Raw genomic sequence first — 22,139 nt, forward strand, 5'->3', positions numbered from 1 at the left:
TGGAGAACTCTAGGGACCAAACCTCGTCATTATGTTGAGGGTTTAAAAGTATTATTTTTTAATTTGCAGGACACTGCTCAGCAAATGGTTTTAATTTATTTGGACACTAGTAGGTCTTAGTGGTCATTTTTGTAGCACTGATTCTCTACCTAACTGACAAATTAGCTTTCCTACTCCAAAACTGGAAGTGCCTTCCTATCACCTCTAGGATAAGATCCAAATCCCTCAACTTCTCATTTAAAACCGATAGTTCCCCATATTCAACACTTCTCTTCCCATCTCTGTGACTTCATGTAGGTGGTTCTCTCTGCCTAAAATGCACTTTCTCCACACCCCAACCTCTTAGAATCCTTAGCTCCATTAAGGCACAGCTCAGATATCACCTCCTAAAGCTTTTCTCGCTCCCACTAGGTAATTAACACTCTCTCCTTCCTCAAATTATCTTACATTTATTTATCATTGTACATTGTAAGCTTCCGGAGGGCACAGACTCTTTGCTTTTGTCTAACACAATGCCTTATACCCAATCTAATTGAACTTCCTATCATCTATTAGAGTACTCACCTGCCTCTTGCGGGCATGGAATCAACCCTATGTTCTTGAAAACCAAAGAGGCAACCTGGCCTGAACGGACAGGAGGAAGACTAGGATTCCAATCCCACCCTGACACTTGATGGTTGTGTGACCATGGTTAAGTCCCTTAACCTCTTTAAGCTTCACTTTCTTCATCTATAAAATGGAGATTCTAATACTTATAGCAGTACCTCACAAGGTTGTTGCAAGGTTCAAATGAGATGTTTGTAAAGCACAATATTGATATGAACCGTTATTAACTATGACATCATAGGAGACAATGACTATTAGGGCGGTTTGGTGGCACAGTGGATAAAGTGCCCCTCCTGGAATCAGGAAGACTCATCTTCCTGAGTCCAAATCTGGCCTCAGACATTTACTAGCTATATGACCCTGGGCAAGTCACTTAACCCTGTTTGCCTCAGTTTTCTTATCTGTAAAATTACCTGGATGGGGTCGTGAAGAGTTGAACATGACTGAAAAATGACTAAACAATAATAAAATTAAGTCATAGAAGAGTTGCACTATCAGTTGTTTTTGTTCTACTTTTCTCCCAATCTGATTTCAGTGGTGTAAAGAATGCCTACCAATATACAAATTCCAATGTAAAATGGAAACCATTCTTCAACTTAGAGTCTTATGAAGTCATTCTTATAAATATGAATCCTTCTCATATATATGTATATGTATATATATACATATATATATGTAGTGATGGTAATTTTCACTACTATGTGTTTTACTTTACTATGTTTCTAGATTATCCAGGACAGGATGTGATTATGGTAGGAGCAGGAACTAAAGGAGAAGCCACCAGTGATGTCATTCCTGTCATTACTAGGCCCTCCGTTAAGCCCTTACTAGGTACCAGGTACTGTACTAAGATTAGGGATTGAAAGAAAGATCACATAAACAGTCCCTGCTGTCAAGGAGCTCACAACCTAATGGGAAAGATAACATACAAACAATGGTGTGCACATAAGATATGTAAAGGACAAATACAGAAAAGGGAAGCTTAGTTTAGTGGAAAATAAAGAGCAAAAGGTATGCATGTACCAAATTCCAAAGAAGCAGATCAAATAGAGGCTCTTCCTTCCCCTCCTCAGCCCACCCAGTTTCCACAGCCTACATAAAGGATGCAACTGTACAGAAGGCAGAGATCAAAAAGGCTTCCAGTTTGGCCTCAGAATCTGATATAATCCATAAAAGGGCAAAGGACTGAGCACTTTGTTTCCAGAGCTACTGACACTTATTGGCAATTCTTCCACATAGTCACACTTTCAAAATAATGAGATAGTTATATTGCACAGTCTCCTGGACCTAAAAGTATCTCTCTTCTTTTGGATGAGGGATTATATTTGTTCTGCTTAGCCCCTGAGGGCAGATCTATGAGTCAAAAGAACAAGAGGCAAAGAGGCAGCTTCCATAGGCTTAACATAAGGAAAAGCTGTCTACCAAGTTATTCGTAAGAGGAATGGTTTCCATCTTACTGGAGGTCCTCAAAAAAAAGAGTGGATGACCACTTATGTTAGGTGTTTTGCAGTGGAGGAATTCTTCAGGTCTGGCTTGGACTAGATGGCTATTGAGGTCTCTCCCACCTATGAAATGCTATGATTCTGTGACTCCTCAACTATTAAGCTCCTTAGTCAACATTTATGAGCAGTAAAATAAGATCGAATGTTTTGTATCAATGACAAATTAGAATGTCCTTCCGCGTTCGTTCATGAGATATGGACAGATCACTGGATTCAGAATCAGAGGATCTAGTTTAAAATCCTGAGTTCTGCCAATTACTGGTTACGTATATGTGGACAAATTTTTACCTTCTCTGGACATCAATTTCTTCCTCTGTAAAATGAGATAGTGATATCAGTTGACTTGTGATCAGTTGATCACAAGATCCCCTGTGGCCTTAAATTTATATGACCCTGTTATCCTATTCAAACATTGCCATGCTGTCAATACTTACGGCATTGCTGATGTTCATCTGACCCATCGTCACAGTCTTCCTCATCATCACAAACCCAGACACGAGGGATACACTCTCCATCACTGTGACACTGAAACTGGCTTGCTGCACAAGAAGGATGAGCTAGAACAAACCAGAGAAATCTCTTAGCATGCCAAATGTTCAGCAAAAGGGGTTCAAAAGTAAACAATTTTAAAGTTATATGAACAAATTTATATCCATAAAATTCTACATGATGCTCTTAGGTGCAAAGTATAGCAATACAGTACAAGAGAGTCTGTAGTTTTAAGTAAGAATAATCACTAAAATATAGGATCCTATTATTTACAGGTAGAAGGGACCTTGGAGATAACCAAATCCAACTTCATTACTTCACAACCAAGACAGATGATCTCTTAGGCTTAACCAGAGTTTCACACACACTAATAAGTCAAAGTAAAAATATATGGAAGATGTATAACCTATATCTGATTGCTTATTGTCTCAGGGAGGGGAGAGGAGAAAGAGGGAGGGATAGAATTTAGAACTCAAAACTTTAAAAAATGGTAAAGTTGTTTTTTAAAATGTAATTGAGGGAAAATAAAATAAATATATATGGAAAAGTTAGACATGAAATGCAAAAATACCCTCATTTCACATTTTTAAAAGTGATCAAATTATGAAATTACAATTATAAGTTTTAAATTAAATTTTAAAAAATTCTACGATGAAGAAGTGATGTCTAAAAAGGAGAGGAATATTGTATGGATTGTTGCTCCATCACTGTTGGCGGGGGAAGGGGAGGGTGGTTCCCCAAGTTGGTGCATCTTAATTGTAACTAAATGGGAAGGTAAATAGATACCACTAATATCCATAAGTGTATTCCTCAATAATACAATATATCTCCCCATCCTCTCATGCTCAGCCACTCCCAACCAGTATAATAGGAATTCAACTGTTGCACTATATAGTTCCTCCAACAACTTAAGACTCAGTCCTTTCTTTTTTTCTATTTTGTTGATACCTGAGGTTAAAAAGACATGGTGAGGAATCACGGGTGACTGCATTTAAATTGGGAAAGATAATCTAACATACAGCCATAATACCTGTGCTTATAGTTCCTTTGTGATACCTCAGACAGACCATATTATATTATAACCCTTTACAAATGAGGAAACAGAATCAAGAAGATGCAGAGACTTGTCCAAAGTTAAACAATTATAGTTGGCAGAGTCAGAAACCAAATCCAATCTCTTTATGTAAAAATGAGCTTCCTCAGACCAAGAGCCATAACATTCAATTACCAAATGCTCTTGATTTTTCTCTTTTGATAGACAAAATGTCCATAATGAATGAATCAAAATTCCTCTCAATTTGCTTCCAAAAACCTTCAGGAACATTTTCAGTGGTATATTGGGTTTCTGGCACACAGCCATGTAATAATAGATCTAAGAATGATGAAAATATGATTCACACCCTAACAGAAGACAAGGATATAGGACCATAGATATAGAATTCAAAAGACATGATTCCATCCCTGAATTCCACAGCTAGCATCCAGAGTTTTCAATTAATACTACTTTCTGTGTGTCAAAGTTTTAAATGCCCCCAAACTTTTTATGTTAATAAAATGAATTTTCATACCCCTCTTTACAGTCCCTCCACTTTCACCCCTCACTTACGACAGCCTAGTTCATCTGTGTCATCTGAACAATCCTTGGCTCCATCACACCTCCAATGAGCAGGGATGCACCGGCCATTCCCACAGCGGAACTGCCCACTGTTACATGCTGTAATTCAATACCCCAAAGAAAGACAAAATTAATCAAAGATTCAAACTGTGATACAAAAATAATGAATTTTCTTTGCAATCCCTTTGCATCACAATCCCATCCTACCTTGAAGACATACAATAATAATAACAACCAATATTTGAATAGTACTTTAAGATTCACAATGCACATTTCTTACTACATCCCTGTGAGGTAGGTAAAGCAAATATTTATACCTCTTTACAAATGGGGAAACAGAATCAAGAAGATGCAGTGACTTTTCCAAAGTAAAGCAGTTTTTTTATAGGTAGCAGAATCAGAAACCAAATTTAATCACTTCTAGGTGAAAATCCAATGTAATTCAATGCCTTTTCTACTAAAATGCATTGTTTAAAAGAAAAAAAAACTTTCTTCAAGTAAGATTTTAAACCAAATTCAAGTTGAATTTGTAAACCCTTTAAATTTAGATTAAGTCCTTTTCTTTCTGCCCCTTTTCCCATCTTTTCATAATACACATACAGAGGAGAGTAGGCTTATATAACTATATTATGGTGACCTTTCAGAATCTTTGCAGCATAGAGGTAGGGTAGTAGAGACAGAGAAGAGTTCTGTCCCAAATGGAGATACAAAGATATGGACAAGGAAATAGTGTATTCTGGGAAAAATCAATCTACAATGATCTGAAGAAGTTATAGTAATGATGAGGATTTTGTGATGATAGATCTTGTATTCTGTAGTTCTGTTACTTACAGCCTGTGTGACCTTGGAAAAGTCACTTAACCTCCCCGTGCCTCAGTTTCCTCCTCTGTAAAATGAAAGGGTTGATCTTTAAAGTCTCTTTCAGTCCTAAATCTATGATCCATCATAGGTCAAAAAGGGAAAATAAAGTAGAAAAAGACTACATTGTTTTTGCTCATATAAGCCCACCTCCATTTTCCAATAACATTTATACCAAATACCCTTGCATATGATGACCAGATAGTATTGTTACAACATAATAAACATATAGGTCAAGACTTTGGAGACAAATCACTGAACAGTCAAAATAGCTTTTTTATTGTTATTCATCACTGTTGGTAACATAGCTGAGAATACGACTTCTAAATAAAATCATTTGCTACCACCATAATTTTTAAATATTTCCCATCTTCAGTACTTTAAAATCTAAGTTCATAGAGCTACATCATTTTTAGACTCAGAGAAATAAGCTTTAAATAAGTATTTGAGCCATTTTCCACCAAATTCTAGGTCTCTGCTCTTTTCTAGAAGCCAAATTAACTTAGGGTCTGTCAAAGGATACAAGTTTCTAAAGACAGAAGCATTCCCATGTCTTCTTGGTAATGTGAGGAGAACATAAATAGTATAATGACTAAAAATTCACCCCTCTATCCATTCATTCATTCAACACATATTTATCCAGATTTTTCATAGGTCTTCTGGAGCAAGTGGCACTAACTTGGCAGAAGTAAATCCTCTGTAGTTAACCCTAATGCCTAGCCAAGGACCTCCCTAAACATCTTGTGCCAAGCAGGGAATTTTAAAGAAAGCAACTAACACAGAAACATCTTGGAGAGGACTCAAAAACATTCTCTTTACAGAGTCCGAGGTGGCAGGAATAAGGGTGGAGGGAGTTGATTCTTCAGCATTTGTGTGTTTGTATTTTTTTTAATATCCCCCCATGGGCTAATTAGCAATCGTGATGAATTACCATTTTCAATTATTTTTTAGCGCAATCAAAAATTAGGTAAATAGACACCATAGCCACCTACTCCTAGAAAAAATAAATAATGCATCCTGACTTTGTGTAAATGGAAAGGCATATCGACAGTCACATAAACACAGTTAAGTGATCTATTCCTTGGGGATAAAGGCTACTTTGTGCATGGAATGTTCAAATCTGATTGTCTGGTAGTGACATCCTGATTTATAATGTATGCTGCAAATGGTCAGAAATTTCCCTTGCCTAAATGGTGGTACAGAGTGGTACAGGAGTACATACACCCAAATACCTTCTATAGACTAATGCATGATGGTGGTTGGTGGTGCAGGTCTGGGGTTGGTGGTGCAGGTCTCTTATCAACTACCTTTAAAACACAACAACCTCCCTTGCAAAAATGCCCTAAAGGAATGTACAAATTCACTCTGGAATCCCAGAACCTCTCAATGGATTTTGCTCTACAAAGCAATATTTCCATAGAAGATTAGGGACTTTGGGGGTTTAACTGTTAACATAACATATATTAAATTACTTTTATCAGTTAGGTCTATTGTTGGTAATCCAACTTAATCTATTTGTAAATTCAGTGTATTTGTCTCACCAGCTTCTAATAACTTCTGATTGAAAAAAAATTTAACAATATAAAGTTCAGTCTACTTCTAAAGTATTCATAGCCCTAAATTAAAAATGTATTAGTTTATAAAGAAGATATTTTCAAGAAAACTCACATAAAAGATATTGCCCTTTTAAATATATATACATGTACGTATAATCAATAAATTTCCCCAGAAACATTATTTAGTGCAATTAAATTATAGGGGTCAGTTTTGTTTTTTCTAAAGCATTATATTTAAACATATTCCTAACAGGGCACAAGAGAGCTATTTATTTAAATATTTTCTTAAACCAAAACCAATCATTAGAAAACACAGGAAAATTGTACCTGTTTGAGGACATTAAATGTTTATGAAAATTTTGTCAAGCAAGAAAAGTTTTTAGGGACTTAATATTTTAAAACCCATTCCCAATCACCCTAAACTATTTCAGATAAACGATGCAACAAAGCCTATTCATTTATCAATAAATTCTCTATAATTCATTTGTCAAATTCATCTTTCAACAGGAACCTTCCATGCCTATTTACAACTTCCAAATAACTATTGATTAGAAATATCTTTATGGAAAACAAAATAAACTATCTTTGCCCTGAAGCCTCTTAAGAGACACCAAATTCTGTCTGAGGTAAGAAATCTCAGTATTCACTGAATTAGAATGTAGGAAAACTAGCCTCCCTTGAGAAATACAAAGGGCTTGAAAAACAGTTACAGATACTTGGATTTCATTTTATCTTTTCTGCACTTTGATTGCTAGGTAGTTTTGCAAAAAAAAAAAAAAATTTTTCCTCACAAATTACCCACTGGCATGTGATCCTATTCCTATTTTGTTGTTCGACAAGTCCTTCTTTAGTACCTCCTACGTGCTAGCCACCATGCTAGGCCTTGATAGAACAAGGTGAAGTACTAAGAAGTTAAGTTTTAGTCTATAGGTGTCCAGGAGATCTGAAAAAAAAAAAAACAACCTGGCATGCTAAATTCTGACTTAAAACCTTGGGTTTAAGGTCCTAGGTCAAAGTAAAGTATCTGTACTTTACAAAATATTTACAAAAATTTACAAAATTCTCTAAAAAAGCCTCATCTTCAGTTACATATCTTTAAGCAAGATATGATTTTGCTTCACTACTAACCAATCTCTTTCTTCTGAAATTGCCTAAAATAACTAGGATTGTGCTGGACCCAGCTCAAACCTGCTTGAGAGACCTGATTGTTAAGTTTTCCGTGTGGGCATTTCCACCTCAGAAACTGACAAACACTACAGATCTGGGCTTGATTTATTGAGGGTATTTTTATTCTATAGGAATATAGAGAACATGTTAATAATGCAGGTTAAATTTCAAAGTCCATCATGAGTACATTTTTTCCCAGAAAGCCAATTGTTAAATATTTACCAGCATACCATTGGCTCAACCCAAGTTTCAGGTCAAAGATCTTGTTAAATGAAACCAGATTGAAAAATAACAGCTTAGAGGAATCATGCATTAAGAATCCCTTTGAATACCAACCCCTTATCTTCTACCCTAGCTGTAGCCACCACCCCCAAGCCCCAAAAAACCCATTATACTCAAAAATGACATAAGAAGAAATCTAAGCACAGACTGACTAGTAATTGGTTCTTTTCATTGTAACCTTCCTAATTTACAAATAAGATTCAAAAAGTTCAAGACAGACTTTTCCAACAATGACAAGTGCATTGAGTGAATGAATTAAAAACTACAGAGGTGTAGTTGGGTCACCAAAGGACTAATAGTATCCAAATGTGACTGATCTTCCTACATGGGTTCTCTAAGAAATTTCTAAGAAAGTATTTTAAGGCAAGTTCTTAATTTTTAAGGCCTTTTTTTAAACTTCATTTTAAAATATCAGCGGCGTTCAGGAGTCAGATGATGGTTTGGTGCTCACAGTAATAAGATATTCCTGAAGAAGAAAGTTGGCCATGTGCTAATTTCTGCTACTTTAGCCCATGGCTCAATACTAAAAACCCTCTAAATGATGAAAATAAACAACAATCATAGCAAGAGTTGGAGGCAAATGATGAGTTATTTTGATCTGCCTCAGCTGAAGCTACAGCTACCTCTCATGGCAGCTAGGTGGTGTAGTGAATGGAGTCAGGAAGACCCATTTTTCTGAGTTCAAATCTGGTCTCAGACACTTACTAACTGTATGACCCTAGTCAAGTCACTTAACCCTGTTTGCCTCAATTTCCTCAACTGTAAAATCAGGTACAGAAAGAAATTGCAAATCACTCAAGTATCTTTGTTCAAGAAAACGCCAAATTAGGTAAAGAAGAGTTGAACATGACTGAAACGAGTGAACAACAAATGTTCCAAGAATGTGACAAGGCATTTTAGACACAAAGACAAAATGAAACAGTTCCTGTCTTCAAGGAGCTTACATTTTGTCAGGGTGAGATAACATACACATGAAAGTGCATGCAAAATATAAACAAAATTTAAAAGCTATAAAAACATGTTATTTAGGCTTGGAAATAAATGTGTATTTGCTATCTGAGGATCAGGCTTATGAAGTTCAAAGAAGCTGATCACCAGAACAGCGGTCATCAGGTGATAGATTTTATTTTTATTGGCCCAGAAATTCAACAGTCTACTAAGATACAGGCAAAGGAAGCACTGAGACCAGTGAAATCACAGATGCTTTAAAGTATTGAAGTCAGTGATATGTTACCATGTTCAGCAAATCAATAAAATACCTATTTACATGGATTATTGTTTTCATTTCTGAGTACCATTATTTTCGGAAGGATGCTGACAAAGTGGAACATGTTCAGAGAAGGACATTCAAGGCAGTGAGAGGATTCAATGCCATGCTGTCATCTGCGTGCTCCTTAAGGGCAGGGATTGTTTTGCCTCTTTATTCATCCTGTGAGCTTAGCATAGTACTTGGCACATAGTAGGCACTACTTAGCGATTGATTGATTGACTTACTACGAGCAGTTGAACTGCAGATGTTTGATGTACAGAAGAGAAGATGTAGGTAGAGCATGGTCACTGTCTTCAAGTATTTGCAAGGTTTCAATGAGGAAGAGAAATTCAACTTATGCTACTTAATCCCATAAGGAACTAGAAGCAATGGGCTGACACTATAAAGAGTCATTTTTAGATTTGGAATAAAAAAATCCTAAAAATTAAAGCTGTCCAAAGAGAAAGAGATGCCTCAGTAAGTAACAGGTTCATCTTGCTAACTGAGGCAGCTGCAAGGCATTTTCCAGGTGATTCAAGCCATTGACGATACTTTGACAATATCATCTTCCCTCAGACCCTAATGGAGACAGCCCATCTCATCAGCCCCAGGAATTACCCTCCAAACCAATAGTCCTGCTCCTAGCAATATCCTCTCTCCAGCTATCAAGGGAAGTGACCATTGTGAAGAAGAGGCCACAACCCTGTCACCAACAACACCGGCTCCCAACCAATTGTTACCAGACATGGAAGCCTGAGAGTCCCAGGTAGAGAGATACACCCCAGATCACCAATGGTGCTGCCAGCCCAACATAATCCTAGTAATCATCTTCCAGAAAGGCCTTGCTTGTGGAGATGGGACATGCCAACTATTCTGGAGGTCTTGCTGCTCCCTGCTCTGCAGCCCAAACAGCTAATAAAGACTGAGAAAAGAACGGTCTTATAAACAAGACCATTGGCATTTCCAAATGGTTCAGTATCAGAAATGACTGATTTTATAACTAGAAATATCATTAAAGAAGATGCTTGCTATTGAACTCTAGGGACCACTAGGCCTTTCCATTTGATTTGCAGCTCAAAACCTCCTAAGGTGAAGTTTTTCCCATTTAGAATGAGTTCTTTGAGAGCTGGGACTATCTTGCTTTTTTATTTGTATCCTAGCACTAAGCACAGTGCTTTGCATATAGTAAGTGCTTAATAAATGTTTTTTATTCATTCATACAACAACTATGAAATCTCTACAACATATATGACAAATAGTTGTATAATCTTTGTACTGTTCAGCTATGGAATATGGATTAGAAGTCCTTTAAAGTCCCTTCCAACTCTGAGACTATATGATTGTACCTCCCACACATTGTCGCATGAGAAGATCCAAGAGAACAAATATATAAAGAAAAACAACTTTGAAAGATAAGAACTCTGATCAATGCAGTATACTAATCAGGACTGCAGATGGCTGATGATAAAGCATGCTACTCACCTCTTGCATGAAAGTTGATACACTAAGATAAAGAATAAGAACTATATCTTTAGACACTGCCAATGTGGGAATTTGCTTTCTTTGACTATGCAAATTTGTTACAAGGGCCATATTCGCTTAGGTGAAAATATTATTGGTGTCGTAGGGGATACACAGAACTATGAAGAATGGGCCTTATCTTCAACAACTTACAATTTTAGTTGAGAAGAGATGGTATAATAAAAATGCAAGGCAGGGTATAATTAAGTACCAAATTTCTGCCCCTCACCATTTCCCAAATAGACTTCCTTTATTTTCTTGTCTGTGTCTTTACTCACAGGGTTCCTTCACGTCCCTGCCTGTCCATTTCCTACACATTCTTCAAGGCTCAACTAAAATACCACATACTCCATAAAGCTCTCCCCAATATTTTTTCTCCTAAGTCCCAAAGTACTTTATTGGTACTTTTCATGTGGACTTATCATATTCTACCTTACAGATTTTTGGTCCTTGGCATCTCTCTCTTACTAGAGTACAAGCTCCATGAGGACAAGTTTTCTTCTCTTTGTATCATCCTTTGCGCCAAGTATAGTATCCTGGACAAAGCAGGAATGCAGTAGATATTTATTAATGAATGATGAGAGTTTTGTTTTTGCTTTTAGAAAAATTAGTCAGGTAGAAATGTCAGACTGGAGACAGTAAGATCAAATTCAACTCCAGACTGTGATAACTCCAAAGCTACCCTTGGCAAGTATAATGCTAAACTAGAACATGGATCTTGTGACCATGCATTGGTCAGAATACTTCCATGTCCTTCAAGTTCAACCTATACCTGCTCCCTCAATCCCCACAGACCTAAAAGCCGTATGCCGGTCAGGTGGTCAGGAAATGACAACGGGAATGAGTGAAGAAGATCAACATAATTCAACTTCACCCTTGGAGCCTGTTCAGTATCTCCAGGCTGCAGTCCACTCATTTGGGCCTCACTTCCAAGACTGGAGATACCTAAATAATTAAGGAGACTGATGAAATCAGAACTTAGGACAGGGAAGGAACAAAAAAGTCCAGACACACAACATTTACAACATCAGACTTCTAACAAAATGATTTATCTTTAGTTTTAGAGCACACCAAATGTTGGTCTATATTCTCACCTTAGGTCTTTCATTTAACCTGATAGGTGGCAGGAAAATTTATTTTGTATTTTTTGTGCTTAAAAAAAAACTATTTCCCTAGAGGATACACAATAGATGTTTCACCTCAGCCTCCATTGCAATAAGTAACAATGATGCCCTTGGGTTCCTTCAAATTAAAACTAAGGATATTCATAACAATTAGTCTATCCCTGTGAAGGATGAGTTGAAATAACATTGCTCTTCCAAGACATATCTGAAAAAGGAAGTATCATATAAGAGAAGGGGTACTACGAGACCCAGAGTCAGGAAGATAAAGTTGGGTTACACTAGCTATGTAAACCTGATCAAGACAGTGAACCTCTATGTGCCTCAGTTTCCCATTCTATAAAATGTGCATAATAATACAGTCAGTACTGAACCTCATAGGGTTGTTATGAGGCTCCAATGAGATTGTTTATAAAATGCTTTGTAAATTTTAAAATGCTATAGACATCAGTTATTACATGGTATAAAATCAGTTGGTACAATGACTGCTACATGCTTACTACAAATGCACCATGTATATAGGACTTTAAAATTTACACAGGGCTTTCCTCCAAAACAACCCTTTAAGGTGGATGGTGCAAGTATTGCTATCCCCAGATGAGGAAACTAAGAATCAAGGAGGGAGGTTCAACTGACTGTCCCAAAATCACATAGCTAGTAAATAGCAGAGGCAACTCAAGTTCGGATTCGTTGGAGCATAGATTTAGAGCTGGATGAAACCTTAGTAGCTACACACCTTCTCGCCCATAAAAAATGAAATATTCAAAGAGAACCTTAGGATTAGGTAATTCTGTGTTTCTGCTGCTAGTACCAGTATGTTGAAATCATCTCACTGAGATTATGATAAAGAATCTTAACTCAGGAGGCACTTGCTTAACTCTGGAATCCTCCCCAGCAGTCACTGAGTCTACATCTGCTTCTCCATTCCAGAGAAAGATAGCAGGTAAAAAAAAAATCCAAGATTGAAATCCACAGCTTACTCCTCCATTTACTTAAAGAATAACTACTGTAGAAAGCAGAACAATAGATATAACATCTTTATGTTTTTGTTGGTGGGTTGTTTTTTGTTGTTTTTGTTTTTGCTATCTGGTTATCCAAGCATAAAGAACTTTTCAAACATCTTCCCTTCCATGTTCTTCTCCCCCTCAAAACTATGTAAATGATGGTCATTTTATTTCCTAATGTATCTAAATAATCCCCAAAAACAAGGGGTTCAGCAAGTCATACTGGATATCTTCATTCAAAATATTAGAAATTATGAATGCTGGGGAGAATTTGCAGAAAAAGTTATTTCCACTTGACAAAAAGATAATCTTCCTAACACAGCTATGCCAAAGAGACGGACTACCTTAGGAGGTGATGTTTCCCATAACTGGACACCTTTAAGCAGAGGATGGAAATGCTACTCCAGTTTATGTTGGTCTAGATGGCCTCTTTCCAACTGTGAGATTCGATTGACTGGCCAAAAGTGTTCAGTATGTATGTTTCAATGATTGGTCCAAAGTGTTCAGAAAGAACACCATTCTTTCTGCCCATCCTCACATTTTTTTGTACTGGTTTAGGATAGTTGTCACATACGTATGTAACCAACAGGTGTCATAGTCATACTGTAAAGCAAGATTTGGCTAGACATGTGCTCTTTTTTTTTTTTTGACTTCTTCCTCCCAACAGTAAAGGAGATGAGAAGACACTTTCCTGACCATGCCTTTCTCATCCCATGAGGTAGATGGACCAAAGGCATGACTTTCCCTTTAGTCCTGGCTTCTGATCAGCCCATAGTTTAGAGTTGAGTGATTTGTCAGACACACCTGTGGTCTAAGATATCTAGCTTTAATTACAATATTACTGTATGCTTTACCCTAAGGCAAATTGGTCCTAGACCACATGGTTCTCTCTATATACTATTTTAGGAGCTTATAAATAAAAGTTATTAAGATAAATCATCATCATAAAATCCTCTCACACATACAACTCTGCAATCCTCAGTTCAGAAGAAACTCTTAACATTTTAAACAGATATCTGAACCTCTGACCTAGTTAAACTCTGTATATTTCCAACTAGTCACTGGTGTTCTCCATTTGTACTCCCTATGTATAACCAATATACAAATATACATCACAAAGAAGTTATGATCCATCACAGATTTTACATAAAAGGAAAACACTTTCAAAGATATGAATGAAATCAGAAATTATAAGTAGACATCTTAGGAATAAGTGTCTGTCACAAGCAGAGATAAAAGCAATGAGGGAAGGAGTTAAAATACCTCACCAGCTTCAGCTGCCTCTAAGAGAACAGTTAGCTAATGCCAGCCAGGGATTTATGAGACCAAAAAAGCTCATCTTCAACACAGCTCTCATTACCTCCTTCAGAATGGATTGATGTCTTTCTCCATCAAAGTTCCCCTATGTCCCTCTACTGCAGGTCAATTCATTAAATCCCCTTTCCAAAGCTCCTAACTCTTGCCTCACCATAAAATCTCCTCCAGGTGAAAGTATACTACTTCTCTGTCTGGACCCTAGTTCCCAAAAGTCTATACAGCTAATCTGAAAATGTTCTCTAACCTGAAAGGAACTGATCTCAAAACTAAGCCACAGATAAAAATAATAACATTAATAACAATAGTTCATATTTATTGACAGTACTCTAAGGTTTTTCACAAAGCACAGTTATACATTGTCTCAGTAGCCCTACAAGGAGAATAATACATATAGTAAAACAGATAAGAAAGCTAAGGCTCAGGGACTAAATTACTGCCCAAGATCATAAACCCAAGGCAGCATGGCAAAGTGGATAGGACACTAGACTTGGAGTCAGGAAAGCCTAGCTTCAAATCCTGCCTCAGACACTTCTTGGTCATGAGTCTTGACCTCTCTATGCCTCAGTTTTCTCATCCATAAAACGAGAAGGTTAAACTACATGGCTTCTAAAGGTCTCTTCCAGCTCTAAGTTTGTGCTCCTATAACACTATAAGATGTCAAAGGCAGGAGGAATGTGAGAGAAAGAAAAATGCAGAGATGAAGAGTAAGATAGAGATACTGGAGGCACATGGAGACTAAAATTCAGTGCTCATTAACTCCCATGATCATAAATCACAGTCTTTCATCCTTTCTGATTCAGGGATGGCACAACTTGGAAATTCATCCCTACTCAGCATTGGCCCAATTCCCAATGTGGCCAGCATGTGCTACTTGAATGGAGTTTATGAGTCACTAATTGCATACCAGGAACATTGAACCTCTTCTTAAAAAAAAGTTCATACAAGTGCCCTTTTGCCTGGTGGTCTGTAATATTTTAACATTTTAGGAATATTTTATCTTACCTCACCACAGTTTTGAAGTTTTCTGTGGTACTCTTGATCTTTGTCTACCTAAGGCTGAATTCATTTAATTCAATCCAACAAGCATATATTGTGTCTACTGTGTGCAAGGCACGATGTTAACCACAGAAGAGGACATAAAGATGACTAAAAATTTCTGCCCTCAAGAAGCCTTCATCACTCAGAAAGACATATGCAAAAATAAAAATAATATAGAGTATACTGAGAAGAAAGGAAGGAAGGAAATGGAAAAATGAACAACATGATCTTCTTAAGTAACCCTGAAGCTATGTCTACATGCATGAAGCAAATCTAAAACATGGCTTTAAATTCCTAAGTCATAGAACCATAGATTTAAATTTGTAAGAGATGTCTGAGAGATAAGCGGCAGAGGACTTTCAGCAATGCCTACACCAGGAAATCCCTCTACCAAATGCTCCTAAACCAGTGACCAAGTCTAGAAAACCACTTTATATGTCACAGGGGGTCAAAAGTTCATCAATTCAGAAGAAACTTTAGAGATTAACTAGTTCCACCCCTTCATTTACAGAGAAGAGATGTGAGGTCCAGAGTGATGAAGTAACAGATCACCAAGGCCATTAGCAACAGCAATTACCAAACTGTGGTTTGAACCCACTTCCTCTGACTTCAGATCCAAGCAACTAGCACTTGGCCTCAACACTCCTAAATAACTTTGATAAAGAGGAGAATAATTGATAATGGTAGTGATGGTGAAGATGAAGGTGATGATGAGACTCCCTGGGCTGTTATTTGCCTTCTCTTAGTCCTTCCAAAAGCTGTTCCATCATAATGGAAATGGTGGTTATGGATACATGGTGCACTGGTTTGGGAAGCAGAGGACCTGGGTTCAGATCTTTCCTCTGCCCAATATTAATAGTAAAATTCTTTTTACTCTTTGAGTTATCCAAAGCCATCAATCAGTAGACATTTACTTAACACTTATTATGTGCACTTCACTATGCTGGGATTCTGGGGGATACAAATAACAAGAATGAGTGAGTCCCTACTCACAAAGAGCTTATATTCTAATAGACAAGTCACTTAAGCTCTGCCTTAGTTTCATTCTCCATATAATAAGAGAAGTTGGAATATATGACCTCTAAGATTCTATCTAGCTCTAAATCAATGGTCCAAGGACAAAAATACTAGTTGATTTCACTATATGCACATGTTAATTCTGAAAGGGAAATGAGAATTTGCTCAAACAGTTTAGAAACACAGTCATTTTGGCAAAAATACCAAAGAGACTTCACTATCCAACTGAAATCTGACCAAGAGGAAAAGATTCTTATTGAACAATACATTCTAATAATTAATCCCTCTGATAACCTGTATCCAATTGTTTTCTAATACAAATAAAAAATCTGAGTTATTCTGTTTTTCTAATTCATGTACTAATTCCTCTTTTTAGCTTTCTGCATTTTTACACTCTCTGTACACATCTCTCACATGTAAAATAAAAACATTGATACTTAGCTCAGAGTTATCAGAAGAAAAAACAAAGAGCTGAATCAGATGGTATCTAAGGTCCCTTCTAGCTCTAGCATCCCTGATATATGAAAGTGTAAAAGTTATTTTAATAGACGATCCATTTTAAGGTTAATATGAAACATAAGATTAAACAATAAAAGGTATCAAGGGATTCTTCATGCAAATAAGTATTTTCACCTAGAAATATGACTTGGGTATTTGATTTTTGATGAAAAAAGATTGAATTGTAGAGCTACCAGAAAACTTGAAGACTATAAAGCTTCTCTACCCCAATTTCACGGATAAAGAAACTGAGTCATAGAAAGGCTACATAATTTGTCCAAATTCACATGGTTAGTTGATGGATCAGAATTTAGAAGTCAGGTCTTCTGACACCTAATGGCTTGTCACTATACCATGCTGCCTTTCACATCCAAATCATGAAATATTAACTAATAATTACAGGTAGGTTGCTTCCAGCTCCTCTAGAGCCACCAGTATTGAGATAAATATACACGTACACTCAACTTTTCTATCTTAATTGTACAATGCCTAAGTAGAATCAACACCATGAAGTAATAATCACCCTCACATTTCTCAGCCCTGGTCAGTTCCTATTTAGAAAATATTCAGTTCTAGATTCCACAGTTAAAGACTGGTATAGACAATTTGGAGATCCTTCAGAGAAGAAATATCAAGATAATTCAAAAGTTGTGAAGTAAGACTTGGAAGAAAGGGGAACTCTGTAAGAGAATGGTTACTAAAGTTGCAAAATGAACACTAGGATTTTCAGTCATATGATTTGCATATTACAAATATATGGATTTCGCTTTTCTCATATTAATTCCAGTTGAGCAGTTGATCTTGCTAACTTGGGAATTCCACATAATAAAATCCAATGTGTTTGCAAATGAATCTGAACCTCCATAATCTCTCTCACCATACAGATTTTCAGCAGGCCTGAAGGATAAGCTAAAAAGAAATTGAGGTCAGGTCTCCCTAGCAGGTTATCTCTTGTGCCAGAAGCGCTTTGGCCCTGGTTTGTTATGCCTGGGCTTAGGCAGCATTTATAGGTCTTCAAATCACTTTCCAGGCCCTATAAATGTCATCACTTTGTGCTATAATGTGACTATGATGACCTGAGGCAATACAACACTGTGTGGACACAGTTTGTCAACATTCTATCATCACTAAACAATGCTCATTCGGGGTAACATGGTGTCAGACATTCCAACAATGGCATGACATGGTGATATCACAACAAGAAAATCACCCACAAGTTGTTTCCAAGTTTATCCCTGGTGATTACAGAAACAGTAACCCAAGCACCAGCCCAAAGCCTTTCCTTTTGTTTTGTTTGATCTGTTTGTTTTAACTATTCTCAACAATAAACCTAAAAAACAATGTCACATTTAGAAACAGTTATTATTCCAAGCATACTACATGCTAGTAGGTCATGCTACATACAAACATGTTACTAGGTCAAGCCATGGAAATACCATTTTCTAGAACTGTGTCTTCAGGAAAAAACAAGAAGGGACCCATGATTCCAGTTTTATAGTATACTAAAAATTACATGCAAGAAAATTGCATTTCTATTCACTGGAACACAAATAATCAGAATTATCTATTAACTGGCATTTTTATGTGGACTTTTAAAAGAAAGAAGCAATCCCAAGAAAATGAGGAATTGGAAGTTTATTTTGCTATTTAAAAAAACTTTTCTGGTTTTGGATAGATCCCAACCAGTATCTACACTTCCTAAACCTGCATTAAATAATGATTAAATTATCCTCAGTACTTTTATTTTCAAAGACAGAAAAGCAGATTACTAAAAATAAATCAGATGTGAGACTTTGTGCAAGTCATGTAACTACTCTAGTTTATTCCTCTGTCAAATGAGACAACTGAACTATATAAAAATATCATAATATCAGATTCATATGGCACTTCTGGGGTTACAAGTGTTATTTCTAACACCTAGACTTAAGAGTCTCTGATTTCAGAAAGATTTTCAACATAAAGAAATGAAAAGGTGAAGCAGGAGGAGCATTGGATTGGTTTTCCAGAGACCTAGACCTGACTATCAAGTCACTTTCCCTTCTTTAACTCCACTTGACTCACCTATAAAATAATAATGCTATCCTCAAATCTCTCATACCCTTGTCTTATTGCGACTTATCCCTTTCAAATACCCAGTGCTGGATAACTCTTACCATGCTGGAGGAAAATCACGTGACTATATTAACTGGATCCCCTACAAATTAGTTATCTCATTTAGGCCTTCACAATTGCATGATAATTGTTTTATTCCTCTTTGACTATCACCCTTCCCACAGCATCTGTTTCAAACCTTATTTTCTTTCTTCAAGCCATCTAAACAATCCTTCCTCCCAACTGAGGACGTCACCTCATGCTTTACCAAGAAAACTGAAGACTTCAGTCTCTTCTCCCCAATTCTATACTTCAAAATCCCTTAATATCATCCTCCATTTACTACTACTCTGCTTCTATTCTCAGAGGAAGAGGTGGCCTTTCTTCTTGCCTAAACCTACATATGCCTGTATTTGTCCTCTATCCCATCCCCTCCTGTGTCCTCAGGGATGCTGCCCCTTCAATAAACCAACCATCCCCTCTTTGTCTCTCTGTCTCTGTCTCTGTCTCTCTGTCTTTCTGTCTCTCTCTGTTTCTCTCTTTTTCTCTGTCTCTCTGTTTCTATCTCTCTTTGTCTCTGTCTCTGCCTCTCTCTGTCTGTCTGTCTCACCTTCAACCTCTTCTTATAGTCAGTAAACTATAGGAGTTCAGCTCTGTCTCTGCTGAATACAAACACGTCCACATCTTCCCTGCCATTCCCCATTCCCTCAAGCTTTTATCCAATATCGCTTTTTCCTTTCACAAAAAGACTCCTAGAAAAAACCACCTACATTTTTTTGCTTCCATCCCCTCATCTCTCACTTACATCTTAATCCTTTGTAATCTGTCTTCCCTCCCCACCACTAAACTGAAACTGCTTACTCCAAAGTTATCAATGATCTCACAACTGCTAAATCCACTCCTTCTGGAGCCCTGAAGTATTTAACACTGTTGTTCATTCTCTCCTACATATTGTCTCTCCCCTGGATCTTCCTGACACTCAGTTTCTCCTGGTCTTCCTCTTGTCTGTCTGCCCTGTCCTTCTTCATCTACTTTGCAGAATATCACTTCCATGGTCTGCCTCCTAACTATGTGTCCTCCAAGGTTGAACTCCCCCCATATCCAATCTTATCAATTCTACCTTCACAGCTCTCCTCACAGCTGTCTTCTAGCTCAAACCTTTATCACCCCTCACATCAGCCTCCTGATTGGCCTCTCTATCTCCAGTCTCTCCCCTTTTCAACCTGTCATCCATAGAATCAAACTTATATTCCCAAAACACAGATCTAATTATATCACTCCCCTGCTAAGAACTGATAGATTAATTTTAAAAAAGGTCTAGTGGTTTCCTATAGACTCTAGGATAAAATACAAACTTCTCAGATTGGTATTTAAAACCCTCCATGATGTGGCTCCAGTCTATCTTTCCAAACTTATTTCACATTACTCTCCATCATATACTCTGTAATCAAGTCAAACTGACCTACTTGTTGCTCCCCACATATTATATTCCCTTTCTCACCTCTGTGTCTTTACCTAGGCCAAACACCCACGCTGTTCCCTCACCCTCACTTCTTTGAATCCCTAGGTGCTGGATCAAATGCCACCTCATACAAAAGCTCTGTACTGACTCCACTGGTTGGTTGTTAGTGTTCTCCCCCATGCCCCTAAAATAATCTACCACTGTTATCACAGAGTAAGAGAATCCAAGGGCTAAGGCCTTAAAAAGGGGTCTCAGATGGCTGCCTCCATGTGTCTGTTTCAAGTCACTATGGGCACTTGCGATGTGAAAGATGGTGAGTACACAGTTTCATCACCAAATCTAGCTTACATGATAAAAAGGAAGACCTTTAACTTTAATAAAGATATCCTATAATAAGACATGCTCCAATTCTTTTTATATAATTACAAAATGGCTTCATTACAAAATGAAGTAGGGCTTTCATCCAGCCCTACTTCTACTTCTATATAAACCACAGAATTGAGGCAGTAAAGATATTCAAGGTTTTAATCAAAGAGAAACTAAACTGGAAAGATTTGTTGTTTAAAGGGAGGGGTGGAAGGGGAGAAAGGTTCCAAGCTTCTGCAGTTCTCAAGTTCAAAGGAATGAAAATAAAAATGCCTCCTAGAACCACTAAAGATATTTGTAATACTCACTCAATACTTGCTCTTAGATCTTTTAGCTGAAAATATGCTACAAATGAAAACAACTTGATGGAGATAGCATTATAAGAAATGCTTATGTAATTATTTCTCATATTTTCTATTACTAAATAATAAGATTTTTTTTCATTCTAAAGGAAAATATTTTTACTTCAAGCAATTAATTCCTAACTGTTAACTTGATTCTCTCAGAGTAGATTTACACAGACCCTTTGGGACATGTCTACTTCCCCCAATATCTAGATTAGTATCTGGTATGTATTAGGTACTTAATAAATGCTTATTGTATTGAATTGAGCAACTAATATTTCTATTTAATAGTACACTAAGGTTTGCAAAGCACTTTATATGTGTTCATTCATTTCATCCTCATTGCAATCCTGTGAAATAGATAGCATTTTTATCCCCACATTACAGATGAAAAAACATGTTGAGGGACATTAAGTGACTTGTTCAGGGTCACATAGCTTTTAAGTGTCTGAAACATGATATGAACTCAAGTCTTCCTGACTCTAGGTCCAACACGCTATCCATTATGCTACCTAACTGCCTGCCTATCCAAGCTGGTAGGAGGAGGATAAGACAATCCACAAATAGCTAGGCCAACAATCAGAACATATGCCATGAGAAATTCAAGGAGAAATCAATTCTTTCTTGGGGATTAGGTACCACTCCATGGTAGAGGTAGTGCTAGTAGTAGTAGTTGGTGGTGGTGGAGGGTAGTGGTCCTTCATTCTTGAAGAGGACCAATGACAAGCCAGACTATGAAGAGAAGGATGGCAACAATGTGGGGGAGTAGAGAGCTCATTCCAGGATTAGGGAATGCCATGAGCAAAAATGGAACAGAGGTAGAAGAGAGGTCAAAATTATGTACTTGGAGTACATGAAGAGTAGGGTAAGGTAAAAATGGAAAGGTAATTTGGGGCCGGTTTGTGAAGGGCCTTAAATGCCACAATAAAGACTTTGTGTTTTATCCAATAGGTAAGTGGAAACCACTGGAGTTTCTTGATTGGGGAAGAGGCCTAATAGGAGCTGTATATTGGCAAGATTATCCTGGGAGACCAAT

General features: G+C 37.1%; 1 protein-coding gene across 2 annotated transcripts in view; it reads right to left on the reverse strand.

Moving 5' to 3' along the window:
• The window catches only part of LRP2 (LDL receptor related protein 2), a 253,428-nt gene that overhangs the window by 204,260 nt on the left and 27,029 nt on the right, over positions 1 to 22,139 (reverse strand). For both annotated transcript variants that reach the window (XM_072612238.1, XM_072612237.1), the window contains exons 2-3: positions 4,204 to 4,311; positions 2,543 to 2,665 (exon numbers count right to left, since the gene is read on the reverse strand). In XM_072612238.1, the coding sequence (XP_072468339.1) occupies positions 2,543 to 2,665; positions 4,204 to 4,311 (231 nt within the window). The remainder of the gene's footprint in view (positions 1 to 2,542; positions 2,666 to 4,203; positions 4,312 to 22,139) is intronic.

Source organism: Notamacropus eugenii, chromosome 5 (assembly GCF_028372415.1).
Source record: "Notamacropus eugenii isolate mMacEug1 chromosome 5, mMacEug1.pri_v2, whole genome shotgun sequence".
NCBI lineage: Eukaryota > Metazoa > Chordata > Mammalia > Diprotodontia > Macropodidae > Notamacropus > Notamacropus eugenii.